At 40.7% G+C, this 20,866-nt stretch overlaps 1 protein-coding gene across 3 annotated transcripts in view; it reads left to right on the forward strand.

Annotated features, from left to right (window-relative positions):
* Nucleotides 1-1,840: 1,840 nt before the first annotated feature.
* Nucleotides 1,841-20,866, forward strand: part of MTNR1A (melatonin receptor 1A) — a 54,171-nt gene continuing 35,145 nt past the window's right edge. Inside the window, exons 1-2 of one of the 3 annotated variants that reach the window (XR_008449827.1) lie at nucleotides 2,101-2,240; nucleotides 2,379-7,173. Coding sequence is in view for 1 of the 3 variants with exons in the window: in XM_054066259.1 (XP_053922234.1) it covers nucleotides 2,048-2,240 (193 nt within the window). In the remaining 2 variants the exon portion in view is untranslated. Of the gene's footprint in view, nucleotides 2,241-2,378; nucleotides 10,168-20,866 lie in introns of those variants that run through there. The other 2 variants (XR_008449826.1, XM_054066259.1) reach the window with 2 other exon arrangements.

The following is a 20,866-nucleotide window of genomic DNA, read 5'->3' on the forward strand; positions in this document are numbered from 1 at the left end:
GCTCTCCTTCTCCAGTGACAGGTTTTGCAGTTGGAGACGCCGCTCTGTAGGGCTGAGTTCTCTCCTCACGTTTGCCCTTTATGGGGGCGGGGCAGAGGGAAACGCTGCTGGAATACTTGAGCATTTTCTAACTCCATAAGAGATGAAAAAAATCGGCGCCTTCCCCCCCACCCCCCCCCGGAAAAAAAAACCACAAAGCCCCGAACCCGCTCCCCTGCACCGGCCAAGGCTGAGCCGCTGCTCTCCCTGCTCCGCTGCCCGCGGGGATGCGAGAAAACCCCGGGTGCCTCGGCAGCTCGGAATCCCCTCGGGAGCGGGGATTTCCCGCAGCCGCCGTGCGGGGGGGACCTACGGCCGCCGGTTTTCGTGTGGTCACAGCGGGTTTAAACCGCTCGTGACGATGGCTTTAATCGTTCATCACCCAGGACTGGCCACCACGAGCGCGACGCCGAGCGCGGGCTGCGCTGCGGGACCTGGCGGCGGTGCAGGAGCCTCTCCCGCCCGCGAGGCCTGCGGCGCTCCCACTGCGGATTCCCTTCCCCCCCCTCCTTCCACGCTGACGTTTCGTGTCCCCCCCAAGTCGCAGCAACGCGATAAACGCTTCGGGCGGAATGGAGGGGTTCGCCCGCGGCCCCGCGCTGGCAGCCCGGGATCCTGCACGGGAGAGGAATGGCTGTGCCCAGGTCGCTCAGATACCTTAAAGAGCTTTATATCACGCAAGCGAGAAGATCCAGTGTTATTGTTAGTCAAAAGAAAGTGCTTTTTTTCCCTTTCTTTCGCCCCGGAACACCCACTGCACCGGGTCGTGACTGGGGACCCCCCCCCCCAATTCACGCAACCGGCTGGGCTGCCGTCTCCCCCCGCGCTGCTTTCGGGGCGCAGCAGAGGCAGCTCGGCGGGAGGCGGGGGCGCTGCCGTGTGTCCCCCCGCGCGGCGGCAGCACGTGGTGCTCCCGCGACGCGGGTCCTCAGACGCCCCCGCCGCCCGCCGCGAGCTTTTTATAGCACAGACCCGACAGGATGGGGGAGTGGGGGGGGTGTTGTTTCTCGCTTCCCTCACGTTACCGCGCGAGTGCGAAGTTAAATAAAGAAGGGGAAGGGAGTTCAGCGAGTGCCTAATTAAGAGCCGAGCTAAAAATAGCCACGAGCCCTGGAAACCGCATCAGCCGGAGACGGCGAAACCCATGGAATGGCTCTCGCGCCACTGCTGAGTGCTGGTGAAGGGGCTGGAGAGCATGGATAACGGGGAGCGGCTGAGGGAACTGGGGCTCTTTAGCCTGGAGAAGAGGAGGCTGAGGGGAGACCGGATTGCTCTCTACAACTACCTGAAAGGAGGTTGTGGAGAGGAGGGGGCTGGGCTCTTCTCCCAAGTGACAGGGGACAGGACAAGGGGGAATGGCCTCAAGCTCCACCAGGGGAGGTTCAGGCTGGATACCGGGAAAAGATTTTTCACAGAAAGGATCATGGGGCACTGGCAGAGGCTGCCCGGGGAGGGGTGCAATCCCCATCCCTGCAGGTATTTAACAGACGGGTAGACGAGGTGCTCAGGGACACTGTTTAGTGGCAGACGGGAATGGTTAGACTCGATGATCCAAGAGGTCTTTTCCAACCTGGTGATTCTATGAATGGAGCGGCCGGCTTTGAATGGGCTGCCGGGCATTATGAATGAGAGGAAAGCGGAGCGCTGGGAGGGATGGGGCCGCGGGGGGGCGCTGTGGCCGCGCCGAGCGGCAGCTGGAACCCCCCCGTCCGCGCACGTGCCGGCGCGGGGGCGGCTCGGTGTCACCTGGCGGCAGCGGTGGCGGCGGCGGCGGCGGGCGGGGCGGGGGGAGGCTATAAAAGTGTCCCGGCGCCGCACATGGCCACACTTGGGGGAAACTTCCTAGCGGTGGCTATGGGAGGAGCGTCGCCTGCCGCCAGCCCCGCTCCGCCCTAGGGCGGGCAGCCGCGCGGCGGAGAGGGCGGCTTGGGGTACGGATTCCTTTGTCCCCATCTGCCCTCCCGCGGGTGACACCGGTGCCCGGCTCTGCCCTGTCCGGGGCGGCAGGATGAGAGTGAACGGGAGTGACCTGAACAGCTCCGTCCTCCCGCGGGACCCGCCGGCCGAGGGCTCCCCGCGACGCCCACCCTGGGTGACCTCCACCTTGGCCGCCATCCTCATCTTCACCATCGTCGTGGACCTGCTGGGCAACCTGCTGGTCATCCTCTCCGTCTACCGCAACAAGAAGCTGCGGAACGCGGGTAAGGGGCGGCGGGGGGGGGGGGGGGGGGGGGGGCCGGGAGGGTCACCCGGGCTCGTGGGTCGCCGCGTTGTCACCTCTTTGTTCGCCCGCAAAACTTTGCCCGGGCGCGCAACTCTTTGCCTTCATCCCCATCCAGTGGCTACGGGCTGGGACGAGGTGCCGAGGGCGTCGTGTTTCGGTGATCGAGCGAGTAAAGGTATTTTTAGCGGCCATCACCGAATCGCCGTGCTATTTTTAGCTCTCGACAGTTCCCACCTAGCAATAAAAAAAACCCAGAGGAGTACTAAGCCTTATTTAAGAATGAAATTAGACGCGGTGCCGGGGCTGCTGCTGTGGCAAACAGCGTGTGTCCGTGCATGCTGGAGGCTGTTCTTCTGATCAATTTTCTTTTGAGTTACAGAAATGTCTTCAGTACAAATACGAATGTCGGAGCTTCAAAATCAAGGAAATATTAAGTTACAGACGTTGCAGAATTCAGAAAATAAATAAATAAATAAAACAAAAAAGAAAACCCAATACAGTCATTTCATTTTCTTTGTTCACCTCCTATTTACTGTCTAGGTCTTTGGGGAATGGGAAACATTTGACAGAAAGCAGCTTAAGCGTGTTCATAAAAATAAAATCTCTAATTTAGACAGGATAGATTCTGTGATGGTCTATTGAGTAAATCCCTCTTTGATTATTGGTCAGACCGGCAGGAACTTCTTCAGATTCATTCTGCTTTATCATGTCAGACCAGCTGCTGCGCACGTGTACCAAATCTGTGCATGAAAAACTCTATGCATTTTTCATTGAAAGAAATGCGGGAGCATGTGAAGAGAGCTTCATTATTAGCAAAAGCAGAATTTTGCTCCATGATGATTGAGATGCCGCTTCCATTTTTTTCACAACTGGCAGTGAGGTTCTTTGTTATAACTACTAAATTCAATAGCTAGTGGTTTAAAATTCATCTGAGGAGCCACTTGAGCCCAGGCTTTGCTATAAACTAGTTTAATAAAAGTAGCTAGTATTGGTAGCTGGCGAAGAATAGCATACTTAACTTTCTGAGGTTAAGTCAGGTAATGCAAATGGATTGTGCATTTCGGTTTTATTAAGCTTTAGTGGAATGTCAACACACAGGATCGAAGTGGAAGACAACAGATTTTTATTTTTTTTTTTCTCCTCCCTACAGTTACCACTGTTGTAAATTCTGAGCTATATTCTCTTTTCACTTTCATTGATAGAAATTCAGAAATTTCATTCATTGGAGCTGGCAGGGTTATACACTGTAGCACTATAGGTTTGAGAGGAGAATCAGACTCCAGAACACCAAATTGGCACTTGACTACCTTTGTTCCCTGGAAGATTTTCAGATGGAGGGAGAAAGGGTTGAGATAGGTGTATTATTGGGTTTATTCCAGGCGAAAGGGTGGTATTCTCCTCCTCCTTGATTACTGTATGTGTACTCAGCACTTCTTTGGGGAGTTTGCAACACAGACATGTCTGGTAATAAGTCTGAGATAAATGTGGTGCCTGTTTTCTGGAAACGTAACTGAATCATTGGGCTCTATGTGTGCACGTGTTCTCTACTGTAGATCCCTCACGTAATCCCTCTTGAATTCCAACACATGCTCACTTGCTCAGTCTTACTACATTTCTTGGTTTTGCCTTTTCTGTCACAATGACTATTAAGAACTGCAGCAAACTGGCAACAGTTATCTCCTACAGCTAGGAGGATAGAGCTTTCTTCTGCGCATAAATTATTTTAGACTGTACCATGAAATAGATACTAGTTTACACTCAACGTAAAGGTTAGTTAAAACAAGTAGATACTTGGTACAAGATAGCAAACAGTGTACAGTCTGTTTTAGGAAAAAATAGTAACAATAAGTCTTTAAAGTTTTAATTTTTTTCATCTTCAAAGTGATTTTTTTTTTTAGTACATAGAAAAAAAAACTGGAAAGAACATAATTAGTAAGCTTCGAAAAAGTGTGCAAATGCTGTTGGCTGATCCTACAAAAAACTGCTTGGGCATAACTTCACTTATGTGAGCACCACTATTAAACTCAGCACTGAATTAAGAAGGGGTTACTCTGGTAAGTAAATTTATGACAAGGCATAAGGATTTGGAAAACTCTAGCCTAACATTTGTGAGTATGACCGACAGAGAGTTTCCTAAGTCTTGTTTACACCAATTCAGATTATTCAGGAAGAGATTACATTGAAAAATAATTTGATTTATGCATACAATTAATTTATAACATGCAAATTATAAACACAGTTACAAATTTTACAGAGCTGTACTAAGAAAGAAACTTCTGGTTTTACAACAACCGATGTTAATAAATCATTTGCTGGCATATTTGTTAAGCAAAAAGGATATAGGATGAAAAGTCCACTGGAAAAAGGTCAGGGAGGAACAGAAGACACCTCCTGAAGAAAATGTATCTCACTGAAGACTTTCTTCCTTCTTTGCAAGAGAGAACTAACAGAAATAAGGAGTATTTAACACTTTACCAAAAAGGTGGATTTGGTGGGGGAAAACATCTTGCATCTCAGTCCCACTGTTTATTATGTAAATACTTTCGGAAGATAACTACAAATTTAACGTGTGGATTTATGATTAAAAAAGTGCATTGGGGAATAGTAGGAAGGTCTAGAAAAACCTTCTCGACAAATGATGTAACGTTCCTGACAGTCAGAATGTTAGTAAAAGACACTGATCAAAGCAGAGGAGTCAGTATCTCAAAGAAGTTTGTCACAGCAATCGAACAGTGTCTGATACTACAGACTCCTCCATAGTCACAAGCATGGCTTCAGTAGATGCTCTTCTAGACACAGAAGCTGATGATACAACTGGTAGGATCCTCTTTTATTTAATGTGTTTGACTTATAATAAGTTTCATAGTTCTGGTCTCTGATTTTTTGGTTTGGTTTGTTTTGTTTTTTTTTTTTTATGGTGGTTTTGTAATCTAGCAGGCACCTAACACCAATTCAGTTCTGGTGGGAACAGCTGCAATTTAATGTTGGCCTACATGAAGACTGAATTTGGTTAATGATGTCTGTGACCTTTTAACTTTGAAACAAAGTTCAAGGGAAACATTCAAGGCATAAGGATTTTAATGCCCATATCCTGATAGTACATTTATGCAGCGCGAAATTTAAACTGATGTGCTTTCTTTAATAACTAATTTTAAAAAGAATGAGACTATCTCGTTTTAAAAATATGTTTAGTGTAAATAATCCTAGTGTGTCTCATTTTCCATTGCTAGTATTCATAGATGAGTCATAAGATCATTCAGCAGAAGTTCCACCCCAAAAAGATGAAATAACTAGCCTTAGGGTAGGTGGATTAAGGAAATACTTGTACTTTTTTGGTTGTGGTTTTTTTTTTCACTTGAAACTATTCTTATTGGATTAGAGCACCCCAGAAAACTGAAAGGATCATTTGACATGATTTGTGTAGCATTACACAGTAATTCAGTGATTGCTTGTATCCTTATGCCTTTGTTGTTACCCCTACCAAGAAAAACAATGCATCAAGAACAAGGTGAGGGAGTAGTTGAATCTCTTTGGCTGTGCAAATCAATTTACTGCTTGTGACATTAAAATGTCAGTTATCCTGCACCTATTATTTTGGTGACAAGGGGATTTGGATACTCAGGTGTTGCAGGACTTGACCGTTCATAAGGCCAATGAAGAAAGCTATTATCCCTCTTGCTCTTTCTCTTCCTTTTGAAACTGTTCACTTGGCCTGGTGGGTTGCATTTTCCTGGGCACTCTATGTGCTGAGGTACAAAGATGCCCTGACTAGCCTTCCAACAGACCCCCGGGTTGGAAGAGAGCCTCCAGCAGACAAGAAGAGTGCCCGAGCAGCCTCACCCTCGCTTTTCTGTGCCTGTCCTGCTTGCTAACACCTCACACAAGTTGGGGTAACACAGGGACTGGTGTCAGGCTGGTAACTAGCGCCTACTCCAGCAGGGCAGAAAGCTGCACTACCCCCTTCTCACCAGTCTCTGTTCTATGCTAGATGCATTTGGGTTTTTAGACTTTTTCCCAGTTTCTCATACTCTTAGCCCAAATGTTTTGTGGATAAAACTCATTTTTGTTACTAGTGAAGAAGTCTGTCATTGCTGAGGCTCCAGGGCCATGGAGTGGCAAGATACAGCTGACTTCATTAGGACTGCACACATGCTTAAATATAAGTATGTGTGTTAACTACTTTCTGAGTGAGAAGACAATGAAAAAGAGAAAAAACAGTGTTCACATGCTAAATCTGCCTCAGCTGCATTAGATCCAAACAGTTCTGTATAGACAGCTCTGTGTGCGCTCAAAAGAATAATGAAGTAAAGTGTAATCCTCGACTAAAATCTGTAAGATCAGTGAAGTCACTTATGGAAGAACCAAGAAACACACTACTTATGATTTGTTTTTTTTTTAAAGACAATATTTATTAATTAGTACAGCCATTGTAGAAATGGGATATGGGACCTATTGGTAAGAATTTTGTTTTGGAGGCTTTTTGAACTGGCCCTGGGTTTTGCATTAGTGTATTTTCTAGAAGGTGAATTTTAAATATAAGAATGTAACTGTCGCTTGATAATCAGATTGGAAATCACATCAGCCTTTTCAGAATGTGATTGTTCTTGATGATGTTTTGGTTTTTTAGTTTTAAAATTATAATATTAAATGCTCTATTGAATTGTTTTATTTAATTAATGAAACTCCCGTTGTGAATTAAGACTAATGGAGTCATTGTTTTTGTCACAGGTGATCCTTGGACTTCTTTCTGTGCCTCAAGAGAAAGCAAGTAGCTCGACAAATATTTGACTCAAGGGAAATAACTTGTAGAAGATCGAGTTGTAGCACAAATTCAGGGTTCTCATGAAAACTAAGATGTTGATGGCAATGAACATTATTTCAGACATGAATAACTTCCAGTATTAGAAATGGTAAGCTGTTTGGGAGAAGGAAAATATCTAGTTGAGATGCTGAACTTTGCCAGTTGCTGAACAGAACTAAGCATAAAAATATAGTTTATTCTGAATAAAGCTTTTCCTCAGACTGGTTTTGATTGAATAGTTTACTGAATCAAAAGTTTACTTCAGAAACCTGTTTAAAAGACGTTGTGCTGTGAGTCATCAAAGGTAGAAATGAGTATTTCAAATAATTAATACAATATTCTTAGTAATTTATCTGTCAAACTCAGATATTCTTTCCTTAAGATTCTGCATTCTAAAGTTTTTAGAGGGTCTCCTTTTTTATGTTTTGCTGCAGCTAGCAGTCAACAGTACTGATAAGCTATATTACTTGCTGTCTATTTTAGGTTATTTTTTGGAGGGATTCTCCATTTTTTTTGTCAAGATTTTTTTCATCTTTAATATTTTTGTTAGCATTTTCTGATCTGCTTCTACTCTTATTGCTTTTCTTTTTCTTTTTCCCCTAGCTGCTTTCCTATCTTGTTTTAACATAGATACTTCATATCTTTCTAGTATAAGACATCGTCAGAAAGTCTAGTTTAGTGACAGAAAATGCTGCCAACAATAGGCATCCAATGCTGATATGACAATGTCTGTTCTGTTTGTACAATGAGGCTTGCTTCCCTAGGGCCATAAAAATGTTGCAGTGTCAATTCAATGCTATGCATCACAGTTTAATTTTGCAACCTCAGTAAGAACCTTGTCACCCTTGCTGCTGGCAGTTTTTTATCTACTTGCATTCATAACCTGCCTCAAATTCCATATTTTCCTCTCCCAAGAAACAATTACAAACCTCTGTTTCAAGAGGACAAGTGTTACCAAGAATTCTTCAGGATAATAGAACACAATTTGCTAATGTTTCAATGCTCACTTGTTTAATGAACAAGTAAACATGTATTTAACATGGGTTTGCTTTTGGGGTGCAGATGCGAGGTTTACAAAACTAATTGGTCTTCAAGGAGATATTAGAAGCAGATGTGGCCTGTCCCTGTGCTGACAGAGCTGAGCTCCTCCCTTGATTCTTCATAGAATCATAGGATGGTTTGAATTGGAAGAGACCTTAAAGATCATCTAATTCCAACCCCCATGCCGTGGGCAGGGACACCTCCTACTAGATCAGGCTGCCTAAGGCCCCATCCAACCAGGCCTTCAGCACTTTCAAGGATGGGGCACCCACAACTTCCCTGGGCAACCTGTGCAAATGCCTCACTACCATCATCATGAGGAAATTCCTTCTTATGTCTAGTCTAGTCTCTCCCCAGCTTTCTTGTATGCCCCCTTCAGGTACTGGAAGTACAGGAGATGCTATGTTACATCTCTGAACCTTCCTTGAATCTCTGTTACTGAATTAGTTCTCACTTAAGACAAAGGATTTTAAAGAGACCTTCTCAATTGTGAAATCCAGTTTCCAGGTGTAGGAGGTGTCCGTACAAATCCTTCCAGAATCACCCTTCAGCTTAGGTTATGGGGTTTTTTCTTACTCCACAACTCAAGAAGGGCATTCTCACTGCCTAAACGGATTTTCTGTCAGTTTATGTTTCTGCTGTTGTACCAATGTTACTTAACATCTCTCTATTGTAATGAATGAGAATAAAAGCATCATGTCTTAGCTGTCATTTTACTAGTCAAAAAAAGGTGGATATCAAATTCTATTAGTCTGCTAACAAAATAACCTTTCTCATGCAAGAGAGCGCTACCTCAGGAGTATGCCTTATCTCTGGAAATACCTTCCCTAAAAGTGAAATCCTGGTTTTACTGAAATCAATAGCAAACCTTTTGCCAAGGTCAGCGCCTGTCTCCTCTCACTTTTTTTGGCTGCTGTCTTTGCCTATGAGTAAGAAGGATTCTATACTGCTAACAATCTTAAACTCAACATGCAGAAAGCAGAAGTGTCTTTACCATAACTTTGGAGTCGGAACAGGATTTTCATTAGGTTACTGATATCCTTGCAACAAAGCTGATTACAGATCAGAATCCTAAGTCCTCTGTATCCTGAGGTACGTGCATCACAAGAAGCCACTTACAATTTCATGTATAGTAGGTATGCAAGCTGTTAAGTCTGAGAATTGATGCTTCAAGAACATCCCTGGGAATAAAGAAAACACAAGAGACCACCTCCTGCTGCAGTGCTGTCCTTTCTAGGGTTTGGGTTTGTTTGGTTTTTGACAGATGGAAATTATGTTACTTAGGTCAAGGACAGCTTGTTTGTACTAGAGTTGTCTGGTTAGATCACATCAGTTTATCCTTGATATTTTCTTTGTCCTTTTTTGTTTTCTAGAAACTCGTGGCTCTTTGATATGTTCATTAGGCAGAATAAATGTCACAATTGGAGTTTTGCTCCTACAGCCCCATTGTACAGAATGTCTAGTGGTTTGGTTGCGAAATATGGCATCATCACATATATGTGTGATGTTTCTTTAGAAATTTCTATTATCAACCTGATATTTGACTGCTATCTTTTCACCTCTCATTTTGTTTGTTTTTTTTTTTTTTTTATTTTATCTTGCCTGGAGAATTGTACTGTTGAGAGTCTCTTCAGTGCCTCATAAATCCATCTTAGTCTCCCTTTGTGATGATGTAACCCATTTCAACACCTGTTGCTAAGGATTTTCTTAGCTTTGGCAGTTTCGGGGATATACAGCTACACATTTATATTTAAGCATACATAAATTCTACTGGTTTTCATCATGTTGCAGAAAGTACTCCTACCAAAGCTTGTTTCATTTTGTGATATACTTTATACTTTTATTATTTTGTGGTGTATTTTTATACTTTTTATTAATGCACCTAGAAACATTTCTTCTAATTATCTGGGTGTTTTTGCAGAAAGTACTTTTTCTTTGTGCTTCTTTTTCTAATGCCACATCCACTGGCACATTGTAACTCATGTTTTTGTATATTGCTTGTGAATATACACACTCTAGAAATGAGGATCTCTCATATGTAGGAGAATGATATTCAGCATGTCTGGAAGGAAGGAAGGAAGGAAGGAAGGAAGGAAGGAAGGAAGGAAGGAAGGAAGGAAGGATTTTACAAATTAATGTACATCCTACTCCTGTTTTTGCAGCTCTTCTGATCCCTTTTTCTCTTGCGCATTCAGTGCATCCTACTACTGGGAATCTTTGCAGTGCCTGATAAGATTCTCAACTATAAAGATTTTGTTGGTTGCTGGAAACCTGCCTTGATTTTGATAGTTTTCATGACATAATGCTCTTTTTGCTCATAAACACCCTCCTCTAGCAATATTTTGTATCTACCTAACACACCCACTTTTATTCAATTATTTTTCAATGTTCCTAGGAGTTGGTCCTACTTCTGTTCATCATATGTTTGCACTTTTTCTTTGGATGATCCATACCCATAGGGTATTACGCTGAAGATGATGTGATAATGACCATTCCTCTATTGAAGAACAGTTTTACAACATGCCTGTTAAATTGTTCGCTGCTGAAGATGTATTTTTCTTTTTTACCTGCATTTTTACATTGAGACTAGATCTGTCAGGTTTTGTCTGAAAGGTTCTTGTTTTAGTCTTGTTATTGACTTGGGTCTCTCCCGAATCATAGAATCATAAAATGGTTTTGGTTTTAAGGGACTTTAAAGATCATGTAGTTCCAACCCCCCTGCCATGGGCAGGGACACCTCCCATCAGATCTGTCTGCTCAAGACTCCATCCAGCCTGGCCTTGAACTCTTCTAGGGATAGGGCATCCACAACTTCCCTGGGCAACCTGTTCCTATGCCTCACCACCCTCATCATGAAGAATTTCTTCCTAATGTCTAGTCTAAATCTTCCCCCTTTGAATTTAAAGCCATTCCTCCTTGTCCTATCACTACGTGCCCTTGTAAAAAATTCCCCCTCAGCGCTCTTGTAGGCCCCCTTCAGGTACTGGAAGGCTGCTATAAGGTCTCCTTGGAGCCTTCTCCAGGCTGAACAACCCCAACTGTCTCAGCTTGTCCTCATAGCAGGGGTGCTTCAGCCCTCTGATCATCTTTGTAGCCCTCCTCTGGACCCATTCCAACAGTTCCATATCCTTCTTGCATTGAGGATTCCAGGACTGGACACAATAATCCATATGGGGTCTCACAAGAGGGGAATAGAGGGGCAGAATCACCTCCCTTGCCCTGCTGGCCACACTTCTTTTGATGCAACCCAGGATACGGTTGCCTGTCTGGGCTGTGAGCGCACATTGCTGGCTCATGTTGAGCTTCTTGACCAGCCACCCCCAAGTCCTTCTCTGCAGGGCTCTCAATCATGTCATCCCCTATCATGTACTGAAACTGCAGATTGCCCCAATCCAGGTGTAGGACCTTGCACTTGGCCTTTGTTGAACCTCATGAGGTTCATACAGGCCGACTTCTGCAGCCTGTTCAGGTCCCTCTGGATGACATCCCATCCTTTTGGTGTGCCACCTGCACCACTCAGCTTGGTGTCATCCTTATGGGATCCTTTACACGTTCTGTGAAGGCTGTTTTTTTATACACTTTGTAATAATAGAATACTGAGATGCTATATTTTCTTACGGGCATTATGAATGGTAGCATTTTAAAAGGAGGTTGAGTGCTGCTGTTGGAATTATTCCTGGTAAGTATTTCTAGTATGTACTTAGTGACAATGTGTGGAAGATTATGCAGTTGTACAAAGATTGCGCTTGCACCTTTTTAATACTGCTTGCAGCAATCATTATCTGAAATGTACTCTTAAAAGATATGGCCAAACCTGATGAACATGGAAATGCAGAAGTATGACTGGAAAGAAAAAAAGAAGCAAATAAGGTAAGCTGAAGCAACCTGGTGGATGTAGAATTTGCAATCTGCTTGTTGTCAGTGCTTTCGTACTGGGTTATCCCATTCGTCACAACAATGATGCAGCCCTTAATTGTAAGCTATTCTAGTGGGTCTTCTCTTTTGCTTTCCTCACACTATTGCAGTCACAAGGCTTTGCTGCCAGAATTCTTACTGGAGTCTATCTGCTTGAGCACGTCTTTATTGTGCAGATAACTTCATAGACTACCAATAAAGCAGTGAATTGATTTCTAAGATCTTTTGCTTATATTCAGATATTCATATTTCCTCCTGTCCCCATATTTACTCAGAAAACTTTCTTGGTCAGATTGAAATTTCGCAGAAGTTTCACCTGTTTCTGTCTTTTGGATTGCTGACCATTCCTTGTAATGACCGGACACAATGTTTGCATACTTTACACAAAAACGTGAAACTTTTTGGTCTTGCAAATAAATCTCCAAACCATGAAGTTGTTTGTGTCATTTTTTTTTCCTACTCGGTTATACAGATATTCCAATGAAGTAAATGGAATTTCCAGTAGTAACACTGGGTGGCAGCTGCAGTATATACTTAATTTAAGCTAAATCCCATTCTGAAGATATTTTAATTAAATTTATTTTAAGAATTTACTTTGTAGGAGCATTTCCACATATGCTTGTGATAAGTGCAAATGTAGTATATGACCAAATACTTTTTATAGAAACACTGAAATATGGGCATTTTTAGTACACTGTAATGATGCTGGAAATAAAGGACTGCCTAATGATGATCTGTAAATTAAAACACTATTATACCTTCTTGTTCAGAGACTTTGACCCTCTACTGGGATAAGAAAAGAGTCAAGATGAGCTGATAAGTTAGGAATGCAGTATAACTGAGAAGTTAGATTGACATGTCAACTATAAGAGGGCACTAATTAGGCAGTAATCCTAAAAAAACCCTTCCTCTCGAAGTGGAAGTGTGGAGTTAGTTTTTGAAAGCCCCACACCTCCTCCGGTGATTACAGCCGCAGTAATTACATTACTCTTGGTGTACAGAAGGGGCCTGACTGCAAACTTTCAGTCATTCAAAGTGATTTTAGTCCACAGGGTGTCGTTCAGCTCGCAGCCTCAAAATGGTGCTATTCTCTCTAATGCTTTCTAGCTTTCTTTTACTTATCTTGCTTCTGGCAAAGAAATTGAACCCTTGAGAGCACAGAACATTTGGGGCTGAGGTGTTTTTTTACCGTTAGTATAATTTGATAAATATCCCAATTTTGACAAGTATCCTGACTTACTTGCCCTGAAAATTAATTATTTACCTTAGTTTTTATCTCCCACTTCAAATTTTCCTCAGTGACCATTCAGAACAGTACAGCTGCTTCAGGGATGCCTCTATGCCATCCACGAGAGATGGGCATACATAGTACTAGAAACTTTTGTAATCTTTGCCTTAAGGAGGCTTTCCAGAAGGACCTGCTCTTTTGTTTAGGACATCTTGATTCCACGAGGTTTCTGACCATTTTTAGATTGCAATAGTAAGGGAATACATTTGATTAACTCTTCTACATGTTCATTATGTGACAAGGATTATGGAACACTTTGCTGCTCGTAACTGAAGCAAAACTGCATATTATCCAGCATACTCTAAAGTACTGAATAATAAATGCAAGTGAACATAGCTCTGTGTCATTTTCTCTTGCCTTTTATTTCTCTGGTGTTTTCACGTAGCCTTAGGTTTGTTTTCCAGCTGTTCAACGAATGGCAGCAAGCTCTTCAATGTTGTTGTGTTCCTTCAGAAGATGAGATTTAAAGATTTATCTTCTACTCAAGTCCTAATGCAAGGCCATCAGTTGTCCTTTTCCTTGTTGCCTCCCAGAACCATCTTCCTGGTCCTCTGTAGACTTCATTGGCTCTATATCTATACTGAAAGTTCAGAAGTGATCTTTTTCTTTCAGTCTGTGCCAATATATTGAATACTAAAATTCTGAGCACTTGTGTACATGTGACCTCTGTTTCTTGCTTGCCCTGGGACTTTTGCTTTTAGTACTCTTCTCCGCTTTTTTTTGTTCTCCTATCTGTCATGAGGCTTTGAGCAACCTGATCTAATAGAAAGTGTCACTGCTCATGGCAGGAGAGTTGGAACTATATGATCTTTAAGGTCCGTTCCAACCCAAACCATTCTATGATCCTATATCTTTCCTTCCATATTCGTTCCTAGCCAAAGCATATAATTCATTACATTTCATTAGATTCCTTCATAGACCTTTATGTCATTACTTTCCATCTGTTAGTGTAGAATACAGCTAAATTCATTGGCTTTTTGCGGTCCTGAGGCAATTTTTTCTACATGTATTTTCTACATTATACCCTACATGATTTCAAACTGTGACTACACTTGGGAAATAATGACTTTTAAAATTACACTCTAGCACTTCAATTTATTCTGCCTCTGTATCAAATCTTTTCAGTTTACAAATCATTGTGAAACACCAGGAATGTTCAGCTGTGGAAGTAAGTCTTTCTACATTGGTAAATATGCTTGATAGCATTCTAGTTAATAACTACTAAAAGTCGTATCTGAAAGAAAGTGCAGCAGTGGCATAATATCAGTTAAAAAAAATTCAAAAGACAAGAATTTTATAGAAAGTAGTTAAAAAAAGAATGAAACACAGCCTTACTCTGCAATTTTCTTAAAAAGATTTACTGACAACTGTTCTTCACTTCTTACTGTTTTAAGTTCTTGTTTGGATTGTGGCCACTGGAAAAAAGTCTGCTTGGAGTTAACCTGTTTAAACCAGTACCTAATGCTCTGTTAATTGTCCAGACAGATTACTTATTTTAATGACTCAACATTGCCTTTAAAATTTCATGGTGTACTGACACTATTCTGAGAGGAGGGGCTGTGGAAAAAGGGATTAATATGACTCTCAAAATTAGACTCAGTTAAGTGGAACAAATGATAGAATAATTTTGAACCTGAACCTCACAGACACCTGGAATTCCCATTTGCTAGTTCTGTGAATCCAGAAAAAAGAAATCACTGCACTTTTCCTCTGTCACCAATGACTTTTACCTATGCAGCTAACTGTTGTTTGGTCTAAACTGTTTTCTTTGATATGCTGTTTAGTTCATTGAGCAATAATAATCTACTTATTAAGCAAAGTATTAGCACCAAAAAATAGGCAACAGAAGTATGTAATGAAATAAGAGTAAAATCTTTCTAAATAGGGAAATTTCTAAATTTCCAACCAGATGAGATTTTTCAAAATTCTATTATTAGGAAAATCTGCACTCAGCTGTAGTTAAAAGTAGTGACTGTCTTTTAAGTAACAGTGTATTCCCTGGAAATGATTCTGTCCGAGCCTAATTGGACATCAGGCCTTTGGCTTTGGAACTGAAAATGCCATGGATGCCAAAGGATGTTACAGATACTCAGTTTCCCAAGCTTGTGAAGTTCTGGAAGAGTCTGTTGTACTCTGTAAATGAGACTTGAAGAGTGTGAAAAATTAGTCCAGAATCAGAAAGATATTAAATCACATGCTGATTTAAGATACAGATGGAATAGACTGTTATATGTAGGTATGCCATAGGCGGAGTTCATCATATGTTTGAAGAAGAAAAATGACTAGGGTGACTTCTTTTATTCACTTCTATACAAACTGACAAACTGAAATAGGAAGACGATTTTAAGACCAATTTCTTTTCATCTGAAGTAATGTTCAGCATAACCTTGGAAGTATTTTCCAAGAAAAGTAGTTATCATGTGGAATTGACAGCAGACTGTTTTATTTTGACCCATCTTGGTTATGTATTTGTTGACATTTTTTTGACACATATGACAATGACAAGTAATTTGTTCTCAGCTGAGAATTTATTTCTTTTTCACATTGCAGCTGTCTGTCTCCTGTTACAACTACTGTAGTAGTATTGTGAAAGCCCAGTTCCTAAGCCATTTTCAGACTTCACTGTTTGAATAATAATGTGTTGTGTGTAGCATGTTCTGCTGTTGAATTTACTTGTTTCAACACTGTATTATGTTCCCATGAACATTTCTCAGCTTCATTCTAGAACAGCCTTTTGTCTCACCAGGACAATTAGTGATTCTTTACCTGAAATAACTGTGAAGGGAACATAATCTTCCACAGCCCTTCTGTACCATGTAGAAGCCTTGTACCAGACTATGACAGCAGATTTTCTGTCAGTCAGCTTGATTTTCCATGGAGACAACATATAGTTAGTCCATTTGATTTCTATCACTATGTCCTCGATGTTATCTGATCCAACTTGCTATTTTGTGTGACTGCTTTCTTCAGTGCCTCCTCATATTCTTTCTGAATTTAGCTGTTGCGTGACTGCTTGTAATGTCCTTGAATGAGTCTCTTAGTTCTTTTGTCAAAGTATTCCACTATTCCATAGTTGACTTTATCCCTAAAAGAATATGAAAAGTTGTGTAGTAACGTGTACATAGTGTGCCCAGCTTAGCTGTTTCTTCATCTTTTTTTGTCAATATATTTTCCTTATCCACGGAACTTAATTTGTTTCCACCGCCTATTTGATTATTTGATCTTAAATGCTTGTGGGGGAGTGCATAAACTTTTCTTACTTCTTAATAGCTAAGTATCTTCAAGATCAATACAAATTGTAGTTGGGAAGGTACCTTAGGGCTGTGCTATTAACCTTTGTCTTGAAAAATTCACACTACACACCCTTTCTAGCTGTATTTATGAGTCTATTGACTGAGATCAATTTTTCTGAAACTTGTGTATTTTAAAGGAGTATATGAATCATTACAAATATACAGTACTCAGGAATGCCCTTAGCCCTTCAGAGAGTTTCAGACACTGCACAATTAGATTTATTTCAGTGATGGATGCATTTCTTCAAAGCATGCCTACTTTAGCATATTTAGGCTTAGCAAAAAAAGCTTTTCAGCTTCAGTGGCACTGTAGATCTTTTCGAGAAAAAGTATTAAGAACTGTCCTTATTCTGGACTGTTGGTTTCACTAAGGTCATCTTACCTCAGGCTTTTTGGATCCCTTCACATCTTGCAAGCACAGTGTCAGAGTACCTTTTCTAAGGGAGAACTATAATCTCTATAAAGTGATTATCCATAATAACACTAATAAATAAATCTTCAGTCCCTTTAAAAAGATAGAGAGATACATTCTTTAAATGCAGTGAAGGATACTAAGTTTCTCTGAATTCCAAGCTTTATATGTGATTTATTCTTTAGTACTTTAAACCTGAGCCAGAAATTTGTGAATTTAAATTTTGGGTAAGTCAGCTGTTCTCAATATGGCAGATTGTGATTTTCTTTTCCACATTTGTGACCTATTACTTCAAAACTTGTGTCTGCATATAGACTCAGTTGTAGGGACTGTTGTGTATATTCCATATACATATAATTAAATATATTAATTTCTAACTTTCAAGTTTGGTATTCTCCCTGCTCTTCTGTGAGTGATCTATGAGTCTGTCAGGATGCAATTCAGTCTTGATCTTCCCACACATTTTTAAAACAATTTTTGTGCAGCTTCTGAAATTCTGAAAATGTACTTTGCATGTTATGAGAATGATAACTTTAAAAGAAAACACTTGAGGTTTTCTCCAAATATCCTTCCTTAGAAATGCCTTTTGTTTGCAAAGTGTTGAATTCAGAAAATATATGACGAATATACCTTCAAAAATTACCTTGAAATGAATTGTGTAATTAGATGTTCTTTTATGATCATGTACTGAGGACATTTCCTACTTAAGTTTACACAGCAGGATAAACGTTAGAAGATCCTGGGTTTATTGGTTTTGGAATTGTTCCAAAACATACCATTTTGAGAAGCATCACTTAGATGGCAAATCTAGTGGAGTTCACGAGACTGTGATTCAGCTGATCTGCTGCATTCCAGTGCAGCATAGTCTTTTCATTATAACTCTAACTAAATATTTGTTACTGGATCACAGGTATTTGATACTATCAGGTAGATTAAGGGGCCTGCTTTCAAAAAGTTGATATTTCCTGCATTTCCATATAAAGCCATTTAAACCTCTTATCTCTGTTTACCTTTCTTTTGATCTAGCTACATCACGAAGATCATTGTATTACTAGTCACCTACTCATATGCTTAATTCAAAGTTCAAAAGCTCATGTGAATTCTTTTACCTTTCTGTCAGCCTCTTTAGCCACGCTGGTTAATTGACCGCTCTGCCTCATATTGCCTAGCTTCAGTGAAAATTCATCTTTTGAATATTTCCACTATTTGTGTCTCAAATGACAGTTCAAATAATGTCTAATATGCTTCAGAATGCATCTTCTCTCATTTCTTGCACTAGTGCCTAAATATCATGATGTTTTTCACAGAGCTGTCCCTAAAACCTCCATTTTACTAGGTGAAATGTGTTCTCACTTCTTCCACTAGATTTTCATAGCCTTCCGTACTACAGAAAGGCCAATGGCTTCTTGGCATGTATCTGAAACAGTGTGGCCAGCAGGACCAGCGAAGTGAGCGTGCCCCTGTACTCAACATTATGAGACTGCTTCTTGAATACTGTGTTCAGTTTTGGGCCTATCATTGCAAGAAGGGTGTTGACGCTCTGGAGCGTGTCCAGAGAAGAGCAACAAAGCTGTTGAAGGGGATGGAGAACAAGTCTATGAGGAGCAGCTGAGGGAACTGGGGTTGTTTAGCCTGGAGAAAAGAAGACTGAGGGGAGACCTTATCACTGTGTGCAACTATCTGAAAGGAGAGTGTAGAGAGGTGGATGTTGGTCTCTTCTCTGGAATGACAGGTGATAGGATGGGAAGCAATTGCCTCAAGCTGCACCAGGGGAAGTTCAGGTTGGCCATTAGAAAAAAAATTCTTCACTGCAAGGGTCATTTGAGACTGGAACAGGCTGCTCTTGGAGGTGGTTGAGTTGCCATCCCTGGAGGTATTTCAAAGACAGGTAGATGTAGTACTTAGGGATATGATGTAGTAGTGGATAGGTATGGTTGGATTTGATGATCTCAAAGGTCTTTTCCAACCTAGTGATTTTCTGATTCTATGATTCTATGAAATCATAAACTTCACAGAAGATACTGGACTCTACTGAAAGCAGGAGATGGGCTTGATTTGTACTTTTCTCCTTGCTAAGATTGCTCTCATCAATGAAGTTAACATTGTTTTAAAGTGGACATATGTGAAATCAGTGATCACACTCTCAACTTGGCCAAAAAATACTTTGCTCTGCTTGCTGGAAAAGCCTACAGTGCTTCATATTTACAGGCAAGCTTTGGCTGTTTCTCCTAATACCAGCGTGTTTGAGTACCATGTTCATGCAGGTTAGCTGTGAACAGATTTGCAGCCAGAAATTCAGGTTTTTTGTTTGGATTGTGAATTTTTGAACTTTTAATATAACTGTTTACATCTGTGTAAGCAAGTTGAAATACAACAGTCAACAGTGGCTACGTGCATGTGAAAATTCTATGGACAGCTATAGAGGAGTCATAAAATATAGGCATACTTTAGCTTTAAATCACTACAAGAAAAGCTAGTAATGCTTGCTGTTATAGTCTTTGCCACATAAACTGCAGACTTCAAAACATTGTAAAAGTTTCTTATCTGCTGACACTTATGTTTATCACATTGATGTTAATTTTAAGAAACTGTGAGTGACTTTGACTTAAAAGTAATCATCACAGACTTAACATGCTTTTTACATTAAATATTAGTCTGGCACTAGCAGCCAAAATTTCTCTCTCATAAAAACAACAGCAAATCAGACAGACTCCTGAAAAAATCTCAACCCTGAAGAAACTGAGTAGCAAAGCTGAGGTCACATAAACCACAAATCAAGCTGCTAGTGTGACTCAGAAATTTGTTAATGCAGCTGTAAACTGTAAACAGAGATTTTCTAAAAAGCATTGGAGTGGTCCCTGTGTTGCTATGCTGTGGTTTAAATATTGAAACTATCATGACCAGTGTAATGGGAAAGCACAAATTTGGAAACAGTCTGTTGTTTAATTTCCATGAACCTTGTCTGCTAATTTGAAGAAGTATTTTCTAAACCATAGGAAAAGATGAAAGAGACTTATGTTTATGGCAACAGAAGTGAGATTACATAGTAATAGGAATAATATTTACCAGTTTCATGCTTATTTATACTGCCCTTTTCATGGACTGATCTTCTGTGCAGTAAACATTGCAAAAGCATTAAAAAAGCAGTCCCTGTTAAAAGGATTGCAATCAAGTAATTAGGAATTTGTTTTCTGCAATTTTTTATTATTTGAGGTCTGATTGCAGCAGTGTTCTGGAATTCTCTGCTCATTTTTCATTCCAGATGTGTGTCACAGCTATAACTTGTATTAGAGTGGGGTAAGAGATGTGGCAGACTGAAAGACTGTTCAGTGTGTGTATATATGTATATATACTCTATGCATCATATACTACAGTAACCCTGCTACATGCCATCTTTCATATTGTGTGGAGCAGCACCTCTTACAATAATAATTTCATTTTTAATTAACAGCTACATACCTTTAGCTGTAGATGTTTAGATTTTCTGTCCTCTCAGTATGTGAAAATACATCTACTGATATATCTGTCTTCAAACCTAATTTCAAATGGACTGAGCATCTCAAACTATTATTTTCACTTCAATGCTGTCTAATGCAATCTAGTGGATGAAAATCCAGAGCAATCTGCTCTTTTGCATTTAGCTATACTGATTTTTTTTTCATTGAATTGAGAGTTTCATAGCAGATTTTAATAGCATTGCCTATATTTTGTTGTGTGAAAATGGGGTGTCTGTACCACCACAAATTTTGGTAGTTTCCTCCTTAACCTGCATTAAATCAAACAAACAGATCCTTAACTGATGTAAATGTTCAAAGCTCCTATAGCTGTGACAGTCAGCAGCAGCTGTTGTTAC

This window comes from Cuculus canorus, chromosome 4 (assembly GCF_017976375.1).
Source record: "Cuculus canorus isolate bCucCan1 chromosome 4, bCucCan1.pri, whole genome shotgun sequence".
Lineage (NCBI taxonomy): Eukaryota > Metazoa > Chordata > Aves > Cuculiformes > Cuculidae > Cuculus > Cuculus canorus.